This window comes from Corylus avellana, chromosome ca3 (genome assembly GCF_901000735.1).
Source record: "Corylus avellana chromosome ca3, CavTom2PMs-1.0".
NCBI classification, from domain to species: domain Eukaryota; kingdom Viridiplantae; phylum Streptophyta; class Magnoliopsida; order Fagales; family Betulaceae; genus Corylus; species Corylus avellana.
In genome coordinates, this window is record NC_081543.1 from 5,526,861 (window position 1) to 5,551,257 (window position 24,397).

Genomic DNA, 24,397 nt, shown 5'->3' on the forward strand with positions numbered 1-24,397 from the left:
AAAAACCCCAAGTAATATATCACTCTCCTGCCTACTGATCAAACCACCCATAATTGATCAACATGGCCAGCAACACACAGACACCTCTTAAGCTGCAGCAGCAACTGATTAAGAGTGACCGTCGGATGTTTTCAGCATCCGACGACAATGCAATGATGAAGCAAATTCAGGCAACGCATTCTCCTGATGGTCGTGAAGTTGATGTCAAGCCCATTCTCCATATCATTGAGGACATCTTGGGTCGTGCCGTTCCTAGCATTGATGGTGTTCATCAAGTATTACTCGTTTCATTTTCTCTTTTGCCATCTTAATTATTTCATTTTCTCTTATTTACATACAAAATAACGTTAAATATTTGTAATTATTAATGTTATTTAACTAACTGATGATGTTCTGTGTTTTTGTGTAGGACGACAATACTAATCCGGCTGATTTTATTGGCAGTCTTGAAGCATTGGCTCACCTTATATATAAAATTTCCTGCGAGGTTGCTTTTGAGACCTGAGTCAAACATCTTCTCAACCTTATAATTATGCCATTCTGCTGCTAAGAACAAATGCTTAATTAATTGTCCTTCTTTAGTCTAATAACTTTATCTGAAAAAAGCAGAACAAATATTTCTTTTACCTCTCTCTTTTACAGGAAAAATGTATTGATTAGTTTATATATAATCCGGAAGGTGCTTTAATTAGGAGTGAGCATTTGCCTTTCTTCATGTCTAGCTCAGTTTATCTTTTGAAATGAAGATATTACTCTCTTAATCGACTGATACATATATGTGGATGCTTATGTGTTTAATTTTTGTATTGGTAAGTTATACACGCACCTGACGGGACATAACCCCCCGCTCCCGCCCCCGGCCTCGTTCTCGCTCATCGAGCCTAATTTTAAACCATCCCTCTAATGACCAAAGGGTCTTCCTATCTTCTTTTTTCTTTTTCTTTTTTTTCCTCTTGTTAAATTGTAGGAAGAAATAAAATCAGCTGATTGATATGTGCATGTATTATTATTACAGTTATCATGCAAGTGCTCAGCTGGTGGTGATGCACATGCAACAACTATGGTGTTATTCAACACCCTTTCGAGCTATTCATGGGATGCAAAAGCTGTCATAGCCCTAGCAGCTTTTGCTGTGAATTCTGGTGAATTCTGGCTCGTTGTTCACCTTTTGACAACAAACCCACTTGCCAAATCCGTGGCTTTCCTTAAGCAGCTGCCCGACATCTCACAGCATTCAAACTATCTAAACCCCCAGCTTGGCGCACTCAACACACTCGTCAAGGCCATCATAGACGTAACAAAGTGCATTATTGAGTTCAATGAGCTTCCATCTCAGTACATTTCACCTGACACACCACCAATGTCAACTGCCACAGCTCATATCCCCATTGCTACCTACTGGACAGTTCGAAGCATAGTTGCTTGTGCCTCGCAGATTGCAGGCCTTATAGGTTTGAGACAAGAGTGAGTCCTCCATGACCCATCAACCTCATTAGTCAGTGTAATATATATATGTGTGTACCATATGTATATATAAAGTTATAAACAACCCCTTCACACTGATTTTAGGTACACTGCATCTGCCACAGAGGCGTGGGAACTATCAAGCTTGGCTCATAAGGTCAACAACATACACGAGCATCTCATGAAGCAACTTGCTCTCTGCAATCAACATATAGGTTGGCCATTCACATTCAAGTTCTCAATATTTTTAAAAACATGTTTACCCTTTTTTTTTTTTTAAGATGAATGAGTAAATTTTTATATCAAACAAACAACTCTTCTTACAAACCACTTCAGCAAACACAGTTGAAAAAACCCCAGCTATCTTTTACAATAAAGCTCTCAAACATATCTACACCAAAATCCCCTAATCAATTCCCCAATTACAACAGATGCCCTCATTTTTTACTGTTCTTTAGAACTTTTCTTTCCCCAAAATCTGAGCTCGTACATCCCATTTGATTTTCTGCATAACTTGCTCCTCTGTCTTGAGTTGGCTTCCATGTTTAGTTTCATTACTATTTCTCCAAATATCATACAAAGTTGAGTCATATACCAGCCTGCATTTATTTGCTTTTAAACTTTTCTTTCTCCATTGCTGGAAACCTTCAGAAAGAACACACACATTCTCATAATATCTTTCCACATAAAATAGTTGATCACGATCTTCTATTCCATGTGTGCAGAATACACAATGAAATTCCCCTTTACATCCCCATCTAAATAACCTTTCCCCTGTTTTCGCAGAGCATCCTTCATGAGAATCAGGAAACAGTTACCTTTCTGCAGAATACTCAATGAACTCCTCCTTAATTTACAACATATTTAGAATTAACATTATGAAACAGTTACCTTTCTTTTGTTTACAAGAGTAATTAGATGAACATATTCAAATTGATACGGCGAATTCAAGAGATGAATCATTTACCAATGACTTTTACGAGTTGATTTTATGATAAACTACTTGAACTTGATTACCAGAGAAGTTTCTTTTACAAGTCACACCTAATTAAGGGCTAAATGTGTTCACCATGGGATGCAGATGAGAAGATACATCTAGAATACTTCCATAATCTCGTCCACCTTTTCGAATCACCACAATTTGACAATATGAAGAATCTCAGGGCATTGATACACCCCATGGAAGATCTGCACAGTGGTGCTACCAAGGCACAGGTTTTCTCTGAAATCCCATTTTACTTACCTAAGCTCAAATTTGAACTCAAAATTGAAAAATAAACAACTGAATTCTTTTGGACAAACAGGTAAAGATTGAAGTACTAAAGAGAAAACATGTGTTACTGTTCATATCGGATCTTGACATCTCCCATGAAGAAATTCTTATTCTTAGTCAATTCTACGAAAGCTCACAAACTCCAACGACAGAGATCCAATATGAAGTGGTGTGGCTCCCAATTTTGGATATATTGACCCCTTGGCAAGAGAAATTCAAGAAATTGCAATCAATGATGCCATGGTACACTGTGCTTAATCCATCGATCATGGAACCGGCAGTCATCAAGTATATCAAGGAAGTGTGGCATTTTGCAAAGAAGTCAATTCTAGTTTCATTAGATCCACAAGGAAAGGTGGTCTCCAAAAATGCACTCTACATGCTGTGGATTTGGGGGAATTCGGCTTTCCCTTTCAATAGTGAGAAAGAGGAATCCTTATGGAAGTCAGAAACTTGGACACCTGAGCTGCTCGTTGACGGCATTGATCCAGCATTACTAAAATCGGTATCTCCATCTTTGAAACCTTCTACTCATACTCATATACGCATGCACTTGTTTTAATCAACTCATGTGAATCAACTAGTACAAAACACAGCTACTTCGAGGACGAGGGAGCTGTGTATTGAGTGGTCTTAGGTCTATCTTAACCCAAAAAACTAGCTTAAGAAGTAAGGCTTTTCCTCACACTTATAAACAACCGATGTGGGATAACCCTAACAATCTCTCCCTCACACATTGGGCCTTAAGTCGGAGTAAAAACAACTCGTTTCTCCAGTGGACTGTTGGGCCGAGACTTGTTGGTCAAACATAGGCTCTGGTACCAATGTTGGGTGGTCTTGGACCTCTTTCAACCTTAAAAGCTAGCTCAAGAGGTGAATCTTTGCCTTACACTTATAAACTAATTAACTACCAGCCCCTTCCCCAACCGATATGAGATAACCCTGATACCATAAACTCCAAAACACACGATGAACTGTATTGTAGAAAATAATACTCAACTTCCTTTACTTTATCAATAACCACCCTTTAAATAATGAGAAATGTTATTTAACACTCTCCTAGCATTCTCTTAGCATTATCAGTTGAGTTAGCATGCTTTATTCACCAACCAAGCATGCCAACTCAATTAAGAATGCTAAATAACATTTCCCGTGCTAAGATTTAATAACCCCAGAAAGTATATATGATTACAATACTCATAGAGAATTTCCTTGTTTAATTATGATCAGATGGCAGAAGGGATGATCGTATGCTTATATGGAGGAGAGGACATTGAGTGGATCCGGAAATTCACAACCAAAGCACAAGTTGTTGCCAATAGTGCTAAGATCAAGTTAGAAATATTTTACCTGGGGAAGAGCAAGTCAAAGGAGAAGGTGCGGAAAAACAATGAAATTATCAAAAAAGATCATCTTAGTCGCTTCTTGGAGGACCCCACATTCACATGGTTCTTTTGGACACGACTGGAGAGCATGTTGTATTCAAAATTGCAGCATGGGAAGACCGTCGAAAACGATCAAATCATGCCGGAGGTGATGACTATGCTTAGCTTCGACGGCAGTGAACAAGGATGGGCACTGGTGTACGGAGCGCCGGGTGAAATGGCCAGAGCCAAAGGAGACATCGCTCTAAAAGGTCTGGAACAGTTCGAGGAGTGGAAACAGGAAGCTGCGCAAATTGGGTTTGTGCCAGCACTCAAAAATCGCCTGCAACTTCTTCACCTCCCGCAGCATTGCAACCGCCTCATCCTTCCCGGAGTCAATGGCGGAATCCCGGAGACTGTGGTGTGTGCAGAGTGTGCCCGTCCGATGGAGAAGTTCTTCATGTACCGCTGCTGCACCGACGAATAAGTCACAAGATCGATTGAGCAATGTTATATATATATATATATATGCTTGTCTGGTTGGAAGAACTAGCTAGTAATCCTAGGATTGGTATTATAGTACGTACTAATGATGTTTGTGTGAAATGTCTGGGAGTTGAGGCTGTGACTGATAAATAAAAGTGTGCTGTCAAAATTTGTTATCTTATTAATTAATGGATATGTTTTCTAGTATAAAATGTCGTGTAAAAATATATCTTTTGTGACAACAATGTAGTTGTCAATTAAAAACCGCTTTGAGCCAAAATTTGTTGGAAGAGTAGCTTAGATATTAGCTACGACATTGTCTTCAATTACTAAAAAGACGAAAGAGGATGAGTTGGAGGGGACTCCACTCTCAAAACTACCTTTGCAAGGGCTGGAGTTTCCTCTAAACCAACGATGTGGGGTTAGGGTTAGGAGTGAAGCGCCAAAAAACCGACACCACCACCCCCGAATAAGGTTTTTCCCATCGTCATTCGTCCCATTTTTTTTTTTTAAGGAATTTATAGATATGACAAAAATGTACATGGAACAATATTTGATAGGTTTTAACCATTTAAGTGAGACCCATTACATAGAATATTTAATTTAAATGGAGGTAAATTGTTAGAGTTAGAATTCGAACTCACGATTTCTGACTCTGAAACCATGTTAAATTGATACTTGTCTCAATAACTAAAATTTATAGGAAGAGGTAAATTTTAGTCGCTTAATCATTACTCTAATAAACAAGTTTAATAGCAAATGGATAGAAGAAAAACTAATCTTATAAACTCATAAAGTCCAAAACCCAATTTTTTTATTTTTTATTTTTTTTACCTTTCTAAAACCCAAAGGCAGAGCATTAATTGATAAAGTATATATATATAGACCATTTTAACCTAAAAAGAAAATTCACTTTCCTATGAGTAGATGGGAAGAACATTCTTTTTGCCCCAATAATCTCATAGAGCCTGTTTTAATAAGGGAATCAAACTTGGGCATACTAATGTGTAATTTGACTCTTTTAAAATGTCCAAATATCCGACCTTTTAAGGTTTTTAAATTAAAAATAGTTGATTATTTGCAGCAGATGGAGGATCATGAGTACCTCAATGAAACTAATTATTCCCATGTTCAACGGTACAATGTTCCGCCAGATATGAGGAGAGGTCCCCCAACTTAGGGAAAAATCATATTATGCCGGCCAATCCCCAAGGAAACAATATTTAAAAACCGGTGTTACTTAAATGATCATATAGAAATTTCTGTAATTTTATTGTTTTAATTATTAGTAATTCAGACAGTAAAAGTGATGACAAATAGAAGCCCGACTAATGACTCAAAAGTCAAAAGGATCCCACCATTCGCTCTCTTCCAGAAGAGAAAAACCCCTTTCCCTTCCCCTTGTATTTCCGGCGACCTAGGGGGAGGTAGTCACAGCTCTCTCCTCCCACCATTTCCCCTTACTTTTCCCCCTTTATCTTTCTCCATCCCCTTCCTACCGCCTCTTCGGAGGTCCTATCTGCCTCTTTTGGAGGTTTTATCTTTGTCAAAAGCACCACCAGTCCCTTCTCCATAGCTAGTCGCCCGGTTTCAACATCATACCGTTGTCCTCCACCCTAGATTTGCAAACTTTCAGAAGTTTTTGGATTTGATTTTTTCAAAGTCAGATCTATCAATTTCAAGAAGCCACTCCACCGAGATCCTGAGTTACTCAACTTCCAGATGCTACCTACCGTGCCGCCATCCAACCACCACGCGCCAGTGCGTGCATGGTCCACACGCGCCCGAGAGTAGATCTTACTCTCTAGTGCGTGGCTCACACATGCCGACACATGGTGTGCCTTGCGAAGCATGTGCCGCCTTCCTCTGCCCCTCCACACTGCCGCCGGCCCCTTTTGGCGTTCCCCAACATCCTCCCGGCAACAAGCGCCGGCACGTGGCCCTCACGTGCCGACATGAGCTCATCCACGTCTCTGCCTCCATTTCTGGTGTCGCTGTTTTTTGGACTTAGAGATTTTTTTTCTGCTTTTTGACTTGTATTTCCATTATGTTCTATTGTTGTGTTGCTCTTTGTTTAATTCGAACTGGTTGGGCTTTAAACTCTGTGTCTGTGTATTGTATCTTTTTCACCTGTTTGATCTCTTTCCAATTCATTGAGGTGCTAATAGTCTGTCTGAATTGGTTTTTTAAAAATAACTCGAACCGATTGGGCCTCAGACTCTGTGTCTGTGAAGGAAACCCTTATTCCATTGTTCTTTTTCTACTTAATCTTCATGGTTTCTTTAGAAACTTGTCAAGATTTAAGTTTTTATGGGTTTTCTTACTCCAGATGATCCATCATAGAACATTGCGGCTTTCATCGGCTGCATTTGCTAATGTCTTCCACTTTTCTGATCTCCTTCCAGTTTATTGAGGTGCTAGTGGTCTATCTGGATTGGATTTTTCAGTTTAGCTTGTATCTGTTTTATGTTTTTAGTTTTCTTTGTAATTTCTTTTGATTGAATGGATGTACTTACAAAAAAAAAAAAAAAAACCAGTAAAAGTGAGAAAACCTATATAGCTAGTCCACTTGCTCAAACAGATATCAAGTAACCCGCTCTCACCTATTTAGACAAGTGAATTTTATAGAAACTCTTTGATATTTGTTGTCTAGATTGTTAGCAATTTGGACAACAAATTGTTAGAGGTCCGAATAGAATGATTCAATAATTACAAGTCTTTTCAAAAACATTTGCGGAAATTTCACTTAAACCTTTCTGAATTGTCGCTGCTTTTGCAATTACTCTTCTAAACTTTAAAAACTCTCAATTTAATGTATTAATCTTTCAATTTTTTCAATTTCACCCCTCCATTAGGATTTTTTATTCAATCTTGTCAAAATTTTCAAAATACTTCTATCTTTTAAAATAATAATAGTAATAAAATCAAAGATTCGGGCATGAGTATTTTTGCAAATTCCATTCACTCCTGTCCAAAGCCTAAATTATTGCATTTTTTTCTTCATTTTTTCCTTAAAAAAATGAAAGGTATTTTGAAAATTTTGACACCCCTATGTAGAGATTTAACGGATTTGTAAAATTAAAAAATAAATAAATAAATAAAGATTGAATACACTAAATTAAGAGTTTGTTTGTTTGTTTTTTTTTTTTTGACATGTCCGCACAAGAGGGGGAAGGGAGATTCGAACTAATGACATCTACTTTACTAAGTGTGGTCCCAATTAATTGAGCTACCTTTTGAAGACAATTAAGAGTTGTTAAAGTTTATGAAAGTAATTATAAATATAATAAAAGTTCAAATAGGTTAAGTAAAATTTCTCCAAAACGTTTTTGGAGTCTTTGGTCGCACCAGTTGTCAACTGTAAGTAGAGTTTCACCAACTTTGCCTTTATTTATTATTGTTATTATTTTCTATTCCCGTTCCCTACTCCTTGTCAAAATTGAAAATGCCATGATCAAATTTTCAGAGATAATAAAGATTTCAAAGTCAATTTAAAGTGGCCTTGGACATTTCAACCCTAGCTATTACGAAGAAAATGTCGTCCCTGTGATTCCAACCGACATATCATTCATAAGAAACAAACACGACTGTCTATTTATCGTACGTAATAACTAATAAGCATAACAAGAAATTAAAACATAATCATCGAATTATTAGTATACAAGGTAATTAAGACCTTGGTTTCAATTATTGCCAAATCGTAATTCTCAAGGACAAGTAGACACGAATTGTCCAACAATTACAAAAATTTAAAACTTCTGTACGTACGTGCCTAGGAGAAAATATATATATATATATATATTACACAAAAGTAATTTTCATACGACATTTCTAGATTTTTTATATATTTAAAACACTCAAAAAATCTCGTTTTCATATATTTTTATATATATAAATATAATATATATTATATAATATACATAAATGTGGTTAGCGGTTAGCAAATTTTTTCAAAACCGTTAACTATAACCACTGAGGCAGTTAATGATTTTTCGTAATGGACTTCAAAAACGGTTAGCAGTTAGAGTTAGTGCGGTTAGACCCGCCCTTTTACCCCTATTGAGAATATGCATAAAAATTTCAAACAAAAAATAAAAAGAATTAACAAATTAACGAAATTGGCAGCTTTTCAAACCTTATTGGGTAGTCCAAGTATAACCGAAGCAAGTGTATCTGAATTTTGATAGATGTTTTGGAAGTCAAAGTAAACGCATGGGGTAGAGCTTAGACGTTAAAAAGGGGGCCGGCAACCAGTCCTTCAAGTTCCACTTAGAATTAAAGTCTGAAAACATCAAGTGCCGTTTAGAATTGGACGACATGGACGGAGATAAAAGAAAATGAAATTGCATGGTGGTTTCTTGGAGGGGAGGACATGTTTGCAAAAGTCCAAATCATGCTGGGGACTGGATTGAATAGAATCTATAAAGAATTTTACATCACGAATTTTTGTTACAAATAAAAATTCTTTAATTTTTGAAAGCCAAAAAATTAAAATTCAAGTACGATTCATCTAAAATTTAATGGCGATTTTGAAAGTCATATCAACTTTAGGAGGATAAAAATAGGATAAAAATATGGTCTCTAACATTACTCATATTTAAACAATTTCTGATTGTTACCTCGATACGCTATCAACTGATTTTGGAGTAATGATGAAATGAGGATTAGAGTTCTATTTGTGTCCTCCCAAATGTAATGTAATTGTCCCTAAAAGGTAGCTCAATCGACTAGATATCACGCTTCGTGAAGTAGTGGTCACTAGTTCGAATCCTTCCTCCCCCATCTTGTGTAGAAATGTCAAAAATATATATATATATAAAAATGTGTAACATAATTTTAAGAAGACATCATAAAAACTCTAGTTCTCCTCCCAACACTGCTTTTTGGTCCTTTTAACCCAGTAGGCCCATTCCTATCCATCTTTTTCTTTTATGCTTGGACATATTTGGAGTAGATGAGTGCTAGGAAGCCAAACAAATGAACTCAAAATTTTTTTCAAACTGACGTGATAGACAAAGGAGAGAAAAAAGAAAATGAAATTGCATGGTGGTTTCTTGGAGGGGACATGTTTGCAAAAGTCTAAATCATGCTAGGGACGGATTTTAAAGTCTGGATTGAATATAATCTACAAAGAATTTTCCATCACGAATTTTTGTTACAAATAAAAATTCTTTAATTTTTGAAAGCCAAAAATTAAAAATCACATTAGCTTTAGGGGAATAACCCAGTATGCCCATTCCTATCCCTCTTTTTCTTCTATGCTTGGACATATTCGGTGTAAAGAAGTGCTAGGGAGCTAAACAAATGAATCTAGAAAATTTTTCAAACTAACATGACAGACAAAGATGAGAGAATTACATTTTTTTTTTTAATTTAAAGACTCTTGTCACATCAATTTAAAAATTTTTATGAATTTATTTGTTTGACTCCCTTACTAGTATATATTGTTTGATAGTGGAGTTTAAGAATGAAGGGCGGCTTTGCCTTATTCCAAACCTTTTGTTCCCCATTCTTAATTGAACATAACATAATTTCATTTGTAAGAAAATAATTTATAATTTCTTTTTGTTTTTCTTCGATTATTAATTTGAAGAAAAAGAAGAGTGGATAAGATCCATAAAATAGGAACCGAAATCCGAAATTCATCTAAAATGGAGAATATTCAATGAATCAATTAATTGGGGAAGCCGGAATTTCCATTGCAATTATTGAATCCGGCGTTTAGAAAAGGGCAGCAACCAAGCAATTTGCTGGATGGAGGCTCTCACTTTCTGTCAATATCAAGCCGTTCGATTATGATATGATCCAACGGCCCAAAATGGCTCAAAGACTTGAATGGCGTTTGTAGACTTGACTCTCATCTCTGAAGGGGGTGTTGACTCGAAGTCTTCTCAGAAGCTTCAATATCCACTAAAAACGCGTCCAAGCGACGGACATTTGCGTGCTTAATGGATTTGACTATGAGTGTTTTTCTTCTTCTTTTTTTTTAAAAAAAAAATCCTATGCGTGTTGAATGGGTCTTGCTTTCCAAAACCAATAGTGATGTTTTTTCCCCATAAGCAATAGTGAAAAAGGGGGCGGATCCAGTCGGGTCAACTTGATGTGATTTGCTTATTAAACATGTTATGAGAGTCGGGTCGGGTCAGGTCATAGTTAAGATATTTGATATGTTTAATTTAATTTAATTGTACTGTAAATCGATCCAACACAAATCTGTCACACTAAACACAATCGACAGCCTTGACTAAGAGAATAATAAAGCCATTAAAGAATAGTGTAATGTAAATTTGGAATAGTCAAATAAGTGTTATTTTAAAATGATGATGGTGATTGATTAAAAAATGCAGCATACTTGAGTTGTTAGGACACCATTGTCATCTTTCAATCCCCGGTCTTGCTCATCAGAAAATAGCACACAAAGTGGAAACATCTCGTTAATTTGATAAATGTAATGGGCAAATATCGCCAAGCAACTAAAAATAAAGGACTCGTTGCACTTTTTAAACTCTAAAAACTCTTCTCAAAACTAGTTTATCAAATGGGTTTTAAGATGAAGACTCAACCAATAATACATTTTTCAAAACAAATTACAAAATTATTCTCAAAACCCAAAACTTAAAAAAAAAAAAAAAAAATTAAAACATAAAATAATTTTTTTAAAAAAATTAAAAATTAAAAAGAAAGATACACATTTTCAGTACTATGTGCCCCGCGGGTTTATTTATTTGTTTGCTTTTCTTTTATTTTATAAAAATATTTTTTAATTTCCACAAAATTTCCACAAGGCGGGGGCGCCTACTTTCCTATAAAGTAAACAAAACGACCACCCAACATGAGCCATTGAACTCCTCAAGACACCCACCCCACCCACCATCCACCAAGGGAGGCCTCTCACGCCGACCGACACACCTTGACGGAAAATGGCGACTTTTCCCCACCTCTCCCTCCTCACTCTCTTCTCCCTCTTCCTCTTCACTCAGGGGAGATTAATTCTCAACCCTTCCGATCTCAAAGCCCTCTCCATCATTCAAAAAGACTTGGGCCTCAACGGTCACCAGCCTTACCTCTCTACCAAACCTTGCATGGCCGCCGGCGTATCCTGTGAGAGGAGACTCTCAAACAACAACTCCTATGAGCTCAGAGTTACTAGACTCGTCTTTAAATCCCAGCGGCTCACTGGGTTCCTGTCCCCGGCGATCGGGCGGCTCTCTGAGCTCAAAGAGCTCTCTGTTCCTAACAACCAACTCGTTGACCAAGTACCATCCCAAATCGTTGACTGTCGGAAACTGGAAATTCTCAACCTCCAAGGCAACCAGTTTTCAGGGGAAATCCCAAGTGAATTATCCTCGCTTATACGCCTTCGAGTCCTTGATCTTGCTTCCAATAGATTTTCCGGGGACTTGGGTTTCTTGAAGTATTTTCCCAACTTGGAAAATCTCTCTCTTGCAGACAATCTATTTACTGGGAAAATTCCGCCATCCATTCGTTCTTTCCGTAATCTCAGATTTTTCAACTTCTCTGGAAATCAATTTCTTGAAGGCTCAGCCCCATTGATGGACAGGCTCTCATACTCGGCATCCGATGTTCCAAAACGTTACATTTTGGCTGAGAATTCACCTGGAGGAAGCAACGCATCAGCAGTTTCACCAGCTGCAAATAGAACTGCTACTTCTGCTACTTCTGTTGCTCCAGCTCCTTCTCCGGTGCACCAACCTCGCAAACATAAAAACAGTAAGAGGAAGCTAGCTGGGTGGATACTCGGATTCCTTGCCGGAGCAATGGCAGGAACCATATCCGGGCTCATATTTTCCTTGCTGTTTAAGCTGATCTGGGCTGTTGTAAAAGGTGGAGGGAAGGAATCGGGCCCTTCAATCTTCAGTCCTTTGATCAAAAAAGCAGAGGACTTGGCTTTCTTGGAGAACGACGATCAAATGGCTACGTTGCAAATCATAGGACAAGGTGGGTGTGGCAAGGTTTACAAGGCTGAATTGCCTGGAAGCAATGGCAAAATGATTGCCATAAAGAAGATAGTTCAACCTCCAAAGGATGCAGCAGAATTGACCGAGGAAGACAGCAAGGTTCTAAACAAGAAAATGCGTCAAATTCGTTCGGAGATTAACACCGTGGGTCAAATTAGGCACCGGAATCTTCTTCCTCTGTTAGCCCATCTGAGCCGGCCGGACTGCCATTACCTTGTGTATGAATTCATGAAGAATGGCAGTTTACAAGACTTGTTGAATGAGGTCTCGGAAGGCAATAGAGACTTCGATTGGTTTGCCCGGCTCAGGGTTGCAATAGGAGTTGCTGCAGGGCTTGAATATCTTCACATGAACCACACCCCGCGTATAATTCATCGAGATCTCAAGCCTGGGAATATTCTCCTGGATGACGACATGGAAGCTCGAATTGCTGATTTTGGGCTTGCAAAAGCCATGCCTGATGCTCACACGCATATCTCGACTTCCAACGTGGCCGGAACGGTGGGTTACATAGCGCCAGAGTACCACCAAACGCTGAAGTTCACCGACAAGTGTGACATCTACAGCTTCGGGGTGATGCTGGGGGTTCTGGTGATAGGAAAGCTCCCATCCGATAACTTCTTCCAGGATACCAACGAGATGAGCTTGGTGAAATGGATGAGGAATGTGATGACATCGGAGAATCCCAGACAAGCGATTGATGAAAAGCTTTTGGGGAATGGGTTTGAGGAGCAAATGCTCTTGGTCTTGAAGATTGCTTGCTTCTGTACCTTGGAGGACCCAAAGCAAAGGCCTAACAGCAAGGACGTTAGGTGCATGCTGTCTCAAATCAAGCATTAAGGATACATGTGTTTCAGAATGAAGGGAACAATAATCATGCAAGTGACCAGCAATATATGTTTTAAGTAGATCAATTACATGTCTATGATCATGATGTATAATAGCCATTAAGGAAACTGTTGTATGTTGTGTGCTGCATTTGGTTAAGCCTATTGCTCATAAACTGAAGGTATCATATTTACATTTTCTTTGTCTTTTTTTGCTCTCAAAAATCTTCGCTTGAAATGATTCCACTTGTTTCTCTTGGGATGCAACGGGAAAAATTATAAATAGCTTGAGAATCTGATAATTGTGATAAACCTAACGGGAAAAATAGTTGCTAAGCTATGAACCTTGACATCAGAAGCACTAGGGACTAAGTGAACAAAGAAGTATAATTCTAATGTTTATTTCTTATTAATAAATTTTTTAATATATATATATGGCAGAAATTTGAAAAGATCACAAATACCAAGTTTCTACATGCCATATTTAAAAATTTCCAGTTAACTAAGATGTCAGAAGCAACTATATTTATTTGATAAATGTCTGGTCGATGTATCATTAAAAAAGTTTTGCAGCTCAATTAGGTTTAAGTCATACTTCAACGAAATGGTACATAAACCGAAAAGGTACAAATATTAAGATAAATCCTTAATGCGAGCAGATTTTTATTAATGTTTAATATCAAGTGCATATTCTCTAGCGTGGCAGTAAAATCACCATTTGATTTTAGATAAATCACTATTAGATTTTAAATCCAAATTTAATTTTTTTTACTACATCGTGTGCACCCGAAACTTGAGAATAAGCATTTGAAAATGTACATAACATTTCTCTTTTAGAAATATATCAATTCGGCAGATTAGCAAGGGGTTATTCTAACTCCCAATTACAAAAATTTTACTCCAAAATAACCATGGCATAAGAAGTGTATCCGCAAACACAAACTCCCACAAAAATCTTGGACCAATATTGGGCACGTCTTAGAATAATTATGTTTTTCCCAACCCTAAATTCACTCGAAGGTGGTAGTGCGGTACCAACAAAAGATCTGGCAAAAGGCATTTAGGGAAGGCTAAAATATTCCTTCTAGAAGCAATTAAAACATTTGAAGAAAATGAAAGTCCCTTGTAAGTGCTCTGCCTTTGATTTTTTTTTAATGAAACAAACAAAGTGCTATCTTTGAAATAACCAATAACGTTACACATTACTTTATCCTCTTCAGTCTTTTCACCTTTGTTTTCAAAAGAGTCTGGTTCAACTTTCCATCATTCTCAATCATGGAGTGAGTATTATAAGCAGTATGAATACCAGTAAAGGAAGGCCTAGCTTCCTTCTACTCCTCATGACAATATTTACTATTCTACATGTGTTTTTCTCTCTCTTCATATTCTACATGTATTTAGGCACATATTACAAAACAGAAGTCAACACTTCTGTTAGTCATCCACTAACATTGTGTGAACAAAACATTAAATATCCTCTTTTTCTATCAGGCAAGCAGATGACAGAATTTATCTGAAGGTTCACTTGTTTAACCGAATAGAAAAAGACTAATGATTCAGATTATAAAATAAACGTTTCAGTTCTGCAGACTTGGTAAAAAAAAAAAATAGACCAAGTAACTTACCCCTCATTCAGATTCCTGAGTAAAGGTCAGCCCTGTTGAATATTGACTTCTGCATCGATTATTATGGAAACTCTATTTCTAAGTAATTAGAGGTACAATCATTCTAGGCCCATGAATGATATCTTAATTACCAAATTACAAAGTTTTGAGGGCCATCTACAAATATGAAATATCTAGCACTGCAAATTCATTTTTTATGGAGGATCATAAAAACAATATGATGAGCTACTAGCTTTATCAATATGAATGAGAAACCAATATTTCAGTATGAATTTGTCAAGGTTCATAGCTTGACATGTCCACAAAATAAGAGGGAAATGGGAGAGGAGGATTCGATCTAGTGACCTCCATTTTACGAGGTGTAGTCTCTAACCGATTGAACTATCCTTTGAAAATTATAGCAGGCCACTTCTATTACCTCTTTTACTAGAATACTAGTCAAATAATCAAGTATAGAAAGGAAAGACAAATCATCACTTTTGTTACTAATACATTAGAAATGAGCTTATGCAGACAACTGAATGCTACAAATAGCAGTCGCTACCCCTGTTTGGTTGATTGATATTAATGAGAACGAATTTAATTGAAAGGGATGCTTGAATATACTTTTAGCAAAGAACAAAAAAGAAACACAGTTATTGAAGTGAAATATAATACAGTATATTCAATCTTGATCACAATAAAAAATGATCACACAAGGCATATTGCTCATGAGAAGAGATAATAAGGCGCAAAACATTGGTGAATTGAGGCAAACCTCCAAAAGGTTTAGAAAACTGTTGATCTCAATTTCCAAGCAAGTGAGCATGAACTGTGAGAGTCTTCTAGAATTAATAGATGCTATATAATATCCTCAGTATCTCTGATGTCTCAGCTTTCAGATTTCACTTCATATCCTCTAATAATTTTGTACACTTCCTCTCTTCATTCATGTGGACTGAGTGCTATATTGAATAGGAAAGTTTCGTTTGTACTATCAAATTCACTGTGTACAAGAGCACAATCAAATTCAAGGGAAGCTATCCTCAAGGACGCGATATTATCTCAAAGAAACCACCCAAAAGAACCTTACAACCTATATATTTACTGTAAAGATATATACATCAAAAAAATATACTGTACAGATATAGATTGCTTTAAACCAGGCTCGACTTGATCAGCGTTAGTCCAATCTGGCCAGCATTTCTTTTTTTTTTTTTCGTTTTGCTAGGCATCCAAACTGCATTAACCTGTCGGATAATGGACAAAACTGCCAGTCTCTTACCTGACTAAGTAATGCCAACTCAGAGGAACCATTTTAACTCTACAAAGTATGTTGGCAAATACCACTGATTGAGATACATATATCTGTACCAGTAGACAAGAAATTATAACTCGAACTCATGCACAGTGGGGAACAATCATGACTCCTGGATGAAAATATAGGAGCACATACCATAATTTGTTTGGTGGATGATGAATCAATGTGGATTAAAAAGTATATCAAATTGAGTATAATGATACTCTAAAAAATTAAATATGATATTTAGCCAGCTCTCCATCTATTTCATGCCACAAACGGAATGCATCAGGTGATTATTTAGTATTCCAGTATTACATTTCAGTCTCAAATTGATTTGTCTTTTACAAAGTCACTAGTTATAGTCTGCAATATCTGAACAGGTTAGGAAGCAGCAAACAGAGTAAAACCCATATGGATGTATTGGAGTCGATAGTCGCTGTATGGACATACGAGTCACAGCTAGCCAGGATACCGCTACGACACTTGCTCAAGTATGAGTCCAACATTTATGTGAAAATGATAGAAGCTGCTATATGCTCTGGAGTACCTTAAAAATCCAGAAGTAACTGCGGGAGAATCCTCTCCAAATGAGTTGCTTCAATTTTACTAACACCCTCAGCTTCAGCAATTGTAGCAGCACGCTGCACGGCCTCTGCTTCAAGGTAAAGGGTTTTGTAAGAAAATGTTGGAACATAGAAATGCAAACTAAACCACATCCATAGTCTTAACTGAGCATTAAGTTCTCATTTCAGTTTGATACACCACCTGTGATAAAGACACGAAGAAGTTCACAACTCAGCTTTAGTGCATTTGCATTGGCTGCATGAAGAAAGTTCAAAAGAATAGAACAAGAATTTAAATGATGTCAGTAACAATTAAACCTACACATTAATGCACAATGAACAACAAGCTCTATCCATTAAAAATGCAAAAAACCACCAATAGAATGAAGTAATTTATGATGTAAGATACCGTAAGTCGGCCGGTTCTTCTTGGATGTTCCAGCTCCTACCTAACCAACGAAACAGACACAACTTCACAATTCAGAAGCCAAAGAAGAGCTTTAGGTGCAAGAACTTAGCTGGAACTAGAGAATGTACTTTAGATTAAATATTAGATGCTTCAATTAGAGAAGATGGTAGAGCTTTATATTAACATTATTTCTCTCTAAGGCACCAAAATAATTTCTACTTTAGAATTTAACTTTTACCCACCATTTTTAACACAAGTGTCAACCTGACTCATTCTAGCAACCCTTTGGTTGCCTTTAACACAAAATTTCCTCTCTTTTTCTTTTTTTTTTTGTTTCTCTCAATTGTAATTTGCAAATACTTTTTTAAAAAATAACTGTAGCCGTAACTGTAGCCGTATACTTATACAAATTTCCAATTTGAGACTTAATCTTTGTTTCGCACACACACACACACACACACACATGTATAATATAATTGGATTCAAACCCGTAAGGTCAAGCTTCGTGAGTTGAAAAGTATTCCAACATGTTATATCATAGCCCCATTTACAAGACTCCCCAAAGTGAATCTCCCAAATAAATTGAATAATGACACAATTCTTAACCTGAAAATTTGCATAAAAAGACATTGAACAATAAGAGAAAATGCAATTTTCAGCTGCGAATTTTAGTTGCCCATAGAAATCATCGGAATTCGAAATCAAATTGAAAGATTAAAACACAATGGGAGAAACTGAGAAGGAACAATATACCTGGAAATCCAAAGCATCGGCGCCTTCGTTTTTTTGTCGCTCTGCAAATGGACACGAAGAACCGAATAAGATTCAAAGAGAGTTAAAAGAGACCAAAAAAAAAAAAAAAGAGATGAGAGTCTGAAACCGAGGGCTCTTCTGGTCCACACGAGCTTGAAAATGGCATGAATCAGATCCTGAGCGTACACCAAAATTTATAAACCAAACAAAAAGAGTCAGACACACAAATTTGTACTGAAATTCAAATATGGAAATGAAATAATAGGTGGAAGAATTAGGGTTTGTACAGGATCGAAGGTGGTCTCGTCCTCCATTAGAAGCTAGAACGAGCTACAAAGATGATAGAAAGATCTTATTGAGAGAGAATTTTGAAAAATGCCACTGAGAGTTGGACCCAATCTCTGAGGCTTACGTTTTCGTCTTCTCGTTCCAATCCTTGCGCGCGAACTCAAGGTAAACACATGTCATTCGACTAATGCTTCAGAGAATTCTTTAATTTTTTTAAAATTTTTTTTTTTTGTCATTTTAAATATTTATAATATATCAAAATTTAATAATAATCATCATAAATTCAATAATTATTTTTAAAAGGTATATCACATTAAGATGACACAAAAAAGACAAGAATTCTCCTTCTAACATTACTCGTGTTATCAAATAATTTGACATAATTCATTAACGTGTTATTTCAACACTAATCATAATGACATGGGTCACTTACAAATTACAATACATAAAACATTATAAAAATATGTATGAAGAGCGTAATACATTGATTGGCAAGCTCGACTATTTGAACCTCTTCATGTTAAATTTTCACTTTTTTTTATGGTAAGTGACATGTGTCACACTATAATTAGAACTCATATGCATAGTAGTTTCTGTCAAAATGATGGTAGGATTTTTTTTTTTTTTTTTTTCTTACCATAAGAGTGATTATTCTTTTTTTCAAAAAAAAAAAACTTAGGAAGTTGTTTGCTAAAATCTCAAACCAAATGGACTAAAAATGCATTTATTCCCAAAAGAAATTGCAAAATTTGGTTGTACCTATTTGCATCGTATAAAAAGTTTGTTAAACAAACATGTGACAAGTCGACTCGAACTTTATACGAACAAGGCTCACATAATTGAATAGAGTCGAGCTTATTTAAGTACATCTCATTTAATAATTGAACAACTTTCTACTTTTAAAAACTAAGTTCGAGTATAATTTATATGAGCAGATTGTCGAAAATGTATGTTCATTTACTGTCAAATTTTATTTACTTTAACGTCATGAAAAGTTTAGTTTATTATTGAAGTAGTTAAGAAAATTTTCTTGAACGTGCATATCAATCACTCTATATATAGGACTATAGGAGAATAAGTAGCCTTTTGTCACTAGTCAGGTTTTTTATTCCTAGATATAACTAATACATTTAGTATAATACTTTATTATACACACTGTGTTAACGCAAGTGGCCCCTATAGCTCAGTGGTAGAGCGTCAGTCTTGTAAACTGAAGGTCTGTAGTTCGATCCTGCATGGGGGCAATTGCATTTTACCTGTCTTTTTCCCCAAGTGAAACGACGCCGTTCTAAGTGTCAGAGCGTTTCTAAATGTCGAGTTCCAAACGAGAGTCCCAGAATAGCATTTTGCTTCATCTGTGCCCAAAAATGGCGAGCCTTATACACAAACTCACTAAAAGCACTCCCTCCATAAGAACCATCTTCATCACAACCCTCAACACCCCACTATTTCCAAAACCCATACCCTCATTTATCCCCCACCAAACCCCTCTCGACACAACGAAACAACCAGAAGAATATGCGAACGATCCAGTTCCTCTTTTGGGTCCCAATGGCAGAGCAAAGGTGGATGCCGTTCAAACAATACGATTCTTCCCCAGTTTCCCATTCGGATATTGCTTAAATCCCGTTTCCTCCACTGGGTTTGAGCGTTTTGGGGTGCTCGAGGCCCAGGAGGTCGAACCCGATGATGATGATGCGAGGAGGGTTTGGGCTGACAGTGTGAAGAAGAAGAGGAAGAAGAAGATGAACAAGCATAAGTACAAGAAGCTCAGGAAGCGCCTTCGTCGCAAGGCTAGGGCATGATCGGTTAGGAATGACTAATGAGGATGGGTTTTTGAGATATATTGCGCCAGTCTCTTTAGAGATTTGGAATGGAATTGTTAATTTTTTTTTTTTCTTCTTCCATTTGGGAATTATGGAATTTACCATTGGGAGCTAACATTTTAGTGTTACCATCTGAAAATTGCTTTCTTTTTCACTTTCTTTGTTTAATTAAAGTTTTTGGCATATTCGCAGGGAAGTCTGTGAATTGAATCGTTGCTGATAAAATTGTAGTCTACCTCAAAAAGCGCATCGGATTGCGTTTGCATATTATTTTGAGCCTTTTTACTGATAGGCAGTGTAAATGTGTATGAAGGTAATTCCTTGTTACATGTAATGTACACAGGGTGTGACCTGCTATAGGTTGGCCATCTATGTACCACAAGCCTTCTTCTTTAACCCAGCTTGAGACTGTCTGTTTAAAGTACTGTTTGTATTGTGTATGACTGTATGTCAGCATCAATGCATGTCATTTAGCATAGCAAATTTGTAAGAGTTACTTTTGCTTATGAATTTTAAATTAGAATAGCTGCAGAAATGACTAATGAGGAACGACTGAACACAATACAACCTGCTTGTTAGAAATATCACTTTTTTGTTGTTTTTTTCTTGAGCCAAGAACGAAGAAACTGAATTGGAATTCCCTCTTTTGCATATTTTATCTGTCTTAATATTGTTATTATATGGTTCTCTAATATCTCCTACAAAATATTGGCAGCCGTGCTTCCCTGTAAGAGAATATATATGTGCACATTGCTGAACAACTTGTCAATCTAATGCACATAACTAAAAAAGGATGTTGAGAGGACAATTGACAGGGCAAGAAAGGTATTCTTATTTAAAAAAATTATATATGCATAATGCATTTGTGATATAGCAGATGTAGCACCAGTCTTGGGTACAATGAGCAAGAATTAGTTGAGAGGTGTTTGGTAGTGGGTGGTGGAACTTCTGATACCATATAGAAGTTAAGAATGTATTTGTTGTTGCTGCCTTACCTCAACGTTGGTAAAGGCTTTCTATTTATACAGTAATTTGTTACAAAGAGACTGGTATGAATACAGAATGTAAGCAAGTAAAACTCTATACATGATAAACTCTATGCACGATAAGTTCTATACAGAGAAGTAGGAGATTATCTATCACTTCGACTATTCTGATCTTTATCCTTATCAGACTTGATATCTTCAACAATTAGGCTGATCTTGATCTTATAATTCGGTTGAGTTGGCTTGGAGATGTCTCTATCCGCAACTAAGACTACTGACTTCACCGAGGAGGATTGATATAATTCTGGCTAGAAGAGTTAGTTTTATGGGCGGGAGAACACCTAAATGGAAGTGACTTAAGGTATCAATGGAAGAAATGTTAGCCTATGATTTTAGTTGAATGTGGAGTTTTTTTGTTTTTTTGTTTGGACATGTCCACACAAAGGGAGGGAAAGAGGAGGAGGGAGATTCAAACTAGTGATTTTCACTTCATAAGGCGTGATCCCCAGTCAATTGAGCTGCCCGAGACTTGAATGTGCATTTTTAGTTAAGAGATGATAGACGGTTTGGGTTACATGCACCCAAATTGTTAAGTTATGTATGGTTTGACTTTATGTGTTGCCACTTAAACGGGAAAATGTTGATGCACAGTTAATCTATAATGAGGTTGATTGCGTGCTTGTGATAACTTTTCGCTTGGGCAATGTCATGGACTTAGAACTTTTATAAGAATTACTTTTGGCGATATCATGTGCAGAGTTCATCATCATTTTAAGACTGTGCCACAAAGTATTGTTATATTGTATTGCCTCAATTTTCAGCATGCATAGTTTTTCAGACTGTGCAGTGCTATAAGTCATCATTTTCATTAACATGGGTGGAACTAGAATGATTTTTGAGCAGTGGTGCTTTTCATGCGTTCCAAGAAAGAGTTTGGCAGGGTAAAGGGCATACTTGACCTTTCGAAAATCATGTCTGAAGGGAGTCAATTTGGTTTCCTTGTATATGAAACTCCCACATTGTCAGCTTCTGTCTCCCTTCTCTTCTTTAACGTTGTTCTTTAGTAACCATGCTATTTTTGCTTCCAAAATCACGTTTACACTCTAGTTTTTTCATCTGTCAATCTAGATTGTGGAGTAACTTGCTCAAAAATTCGTGTTCACTTGCTCATTTCACAAATGTTGGTGAAACCAAATTTGAAATGTATGTTTATAATAGCAGAAGTAAAGCTCACAGTTAGTGGATGCCTCCTTTGAGTTCACTTTAGACCTTTTGCATGTCTGTTTTCTATGCTTCATTGATGCATCACAAAGGACTGCTTCAGAATCTAGTCTGGTTTACATTTATAAATGCACAACAAATTCTTTTGTGTTTTCTATGGGAGCGGCTCACCTCCCATTAGAATGATTGAAATCCCATAACAATTAATTGCTAGCCATTTATCTTTCCATATATGGATATGAAGCAGGTGACTTCAATGCCTGTTGTTTTGCACAGCGACCCCCCAGCTTTCATGGGATTTCAAAAGAGACAGCATTCTTTTTGAATCTGCCAACTACTGTACCCATCTTCAAGAATCTATATTCAATTTTTTAGCTCTGGATGTGAAAACTAGTATAATTTCGATAAAAAAAATTGAATAACCATGAAAGTATATGGGTGGTTTGGGCGTGGTGGGCAATTCTTGATGTGGTGTGACATAGCGGAAGACTTGGTAACTAAAAGGTTAGGAGCTTCTGCGTCTTCTGACCTGATAAACAGCGCTCAATTCACAGATTCACACACAACACAATCTTCAGATTGTAGGATAAGTTCTCCACAAAGAAAAGTTTTGAGAGAATTCTCAGATATATTTGATTGATAAAAGTAGGAATTGTTTTTGAAATGTTCCTATTTATAAGAAAAGAACAGCAATAAAAATATTCTAACATGAAAAAAAACATAATAAAATAATATAAATTATTTTATCCCAAATTACGGCCTTAATATGAATAGCCCAAAATAAACTCATTTTTGGTTGACAGATCTGACATGCTTTGTGGCTCTAATTATTCATTGCACTAATGACAAAATTTGCGGCCTTTCCAGCTTTGACACTCCTGCCCACTGCTACGGCTCTGACATCACTGTCCATCTAATATTGTGGCTTTGATAAGATTCTTTTCGGCGCTTAGCAAATTTTGTGTCAGGTGTCAGAATTGTGAATCCCGAGAAACAAGTTGTCTCGGATCAACAGTCATTGAGCTCGGGAGACAAGTAGTCCAAGTTGAGAGAGAATGTTTTTCCGGAACTGAGTTCCGGGTTGAGAGAAAATTATCTCCCGGAATTGAATCCCGGGCAGAGAGAAAATTCTCTCCCGGAATTGATTTCCGGGTGAGAGAATTAGCTCCCAGGAATGGTTTTCCCAAGGGCCGTACTACATCTCCCGGGAAAGAGTTTTCTCCCGGGAGCTGTACTACATCATGCTGAAATTGAAAAATTGAACCATCTTGATGTGAAATTGCAAATAGATAACATTAGAATGAGCCAAATTTAGAGGACCTTCTAATAACCATCAAAGATCAGGAAAGATACCAAGAGTTGCAGTTTGGCTGAGACGCAGATTATTCAAGATTCAAATTTAAATTCTAAATTCTTAAATTACACGAATTTAGGTGTTTGTTGAATTGAACGGCTTGAAAAATGCTACATGTTAAAAAGGTGGTAAGTTACTGAGGCCGTCAAAAAGAATTTTTTTCCTAAAGGCTTATTCTTTACTTTTGAAAAGATATTTCTTCTTCAAAACGACTACTACTGTGATTCTAAACTTTTATATACCATAAAAGACTATTTTAATATGTAGCATTTTTAAAGTCTTTCCACACAATAAACGGTCACAATTCATATAATTTTTTGTGAGATAGCATGAATTCTTTATTAGGCAGCTAGACAAATTAAGCTAGATTATCGGTGGGTGCCAGAGAAATCAAGTGTGTAATGCAGTTTTCTTTATTCAGTCAGGTGAAATCTCATTGAAATCCGGGATTCATATTTCTAGGCTTATTATAATCCTTTGTTTTTTCATCATAGCATTATACCATCTCAGGAAACTTTAACTATCATTGCCTAAATTCACGGTGTTTCTGCAAATCCCATAATGCCACGGAGCCCCGGGCACCGGCAATCAGCTCTCTGCTGCATGTTAGCTGCTAACTTCGAATGGCATAAAAGACAGCTAATGTACTTTGACAATGAGAAAACAAATTATTGTAATTAATTAACGTTAAAAATGG

General features: G+C 36.7%; 4 protein-coding genes and 1 non-coding gene across 5 annotated transcripts; 4 read left to right on the forward strand and 1 right to left on the reverse strand.

The window, feature by feature from the left end:
• LOC132175250 (protein SIEVE ELEMENT OCCLUSION B-like) lies at positions 1 to 4,742 on the forward strand. The gene is made up of 7 exons (XM_059587124.1): positions 1 to 275; positions 410 to 487; positions 1,016 to 1,464; positions 1,570 to 1,679; positions 2,546 to 2,679; positions 2,769 to 3,242; positions 3,968 to 4,742. Exons 1-7 carry the CDS (start codon positions 63 to 65, stop codon positions 4,586 to 4,588), a joined length of 2,079 nt encoding a protein of 692 aa, XP_059443107.1. The 5' UTR covers positions 1 to 62; the 3' UTR covers positions 4,589 to 4,742.
• Positions 4,743 to 11,425: 6,683 nt separating this feature from the next.
• LOC132174735 (leucine-rich repeat receptor-like serine/threonine/tyrosine-protein kinase SOBIR1) lies at positions 11,426 to 13,603 on the forward strand. The gene has a single exon (XM_059586392.1). It carries the CDS (start codon positions 11,508 to 11,510, stop codon positions 13,404 to 13,406), a length of 1,899 nt encoding a protein of 632 aa, XP_059442375.1. The 5' UTR covers positions 11,426 to 11,507; the 3' UTR covers positions 13,407 to 13,603.
• A 2,934-nt stretch (positions 13,604 to 16,537) lies between these two features.
• LOC132176129 (protein MHF2 homolog) lies at positions 16,538 to 18,472 on the reverse strand. The gene is made up of 6 exons (XM_059588257.1): positions 18,313 to 18,472; positions 18,153 to 18,201; positions 18,026 to 18,066; positions 17,273 to 17,312; positions 17,066 to 17,119; positions 16,538 to 16,952 (listed from the first exon to the last, which is right to left on the reverse strand). Exons 1-6 carry the CDS (start codon positions 18,337 to 18,339, stop codon positions 16,849 to 16,851), a joined length of 315 nt encoding a protein of 104 aa, XP_059444240.1. The 5' UTR covers positions 18,340 to 18,472; the 3' UTR covers positions 16,538 to 16,848.
• A 1,013-nt stretch (positions 18,473 to 19,485) lies between these two features.
• On the forward strand, positions 19,486 to 19,557 carry TRNAT-UGU (transfer RNA threonine (anticodon UGU)). The gene has a single exon. It is a non-coding gene; the product is annotated as a tRNA-Thr (tRNA).
• Positions 19,558 to 19,680: 123 nt separating this feature from the next.
• LOC132173991 (uncharacterized) lies at positions 19,681 to 20,118 on the forward strand. Its single transcript, XM_059585709.1, has one exon. It carries the CDS (start codon positions 19,681 to 19,683, stop codon positions 20,116 to 20,118), a length of 438 nt encoding a protein of 145 aa, XP_059441692.1.
• Positions 20,119 to 24,397: the final 4,279 nt, after the last annotated feature.

Excerpts from the sequence above, each read along its gene's own strand:
- LOC132175250 (XM_059587124.1), top strand. The coding sequence starts at position 63 with ATGGCCAGCAACACACAGACACCTCTTAAGCTGCAGCAGCAACTGATT. Across the intron at positions 1,465-1,569 it reads CTTATAGGTTTGAGACAAGA|GTACACTGCATCTGCCACAG; the intron begins GTGAGTCCTCCA and ends CACTGATTTTAG. Across the intron at positions 2,680-2,768 it reads GTGGTGCTACCAAGGCACAG|GTAAAGATTGAAGTACTAAA; the intron begins GTTTTCTCTGAA and ends TTGGACAAACAG.
- LOC132174735 (XM_059586392.1), top strand. The coding sequence starts at position 11,508 with ATGGCGACTTTTCCCCACCTCTCCCTCCTCACTCTCTTCTCCCTCTTC.
- LOC132176129 (XM_059588257.1), bottom strand. The coding sequence starts at position 18,339 with ATGGAGGACGAGACCACCTTCGATCCT. Across the intron at positions 18,067-18,152 it reads GTGGACCAGAAGAGCCCTCG|AGCGACAAAAAAACGAAGGC; the intron begins GTTTCAGACTCT and ends GTCCATTTGCAG. Across the intron at positions 16,953-17,065 it reads TCTTCGTGTCTTTATCACAG|AGGCCGTGCAGCGTGCTGCT; the intron begins GTGGTGTATCAA and ends ACCTTGAAGCAG.
- LOC132173991 (XM_059585709.1), top strand. The coding sequence starts at position 19,681 with ATGGCGAGCCTTATACACAAACTCACTAAAAGCACTCCCTCCATAAGA.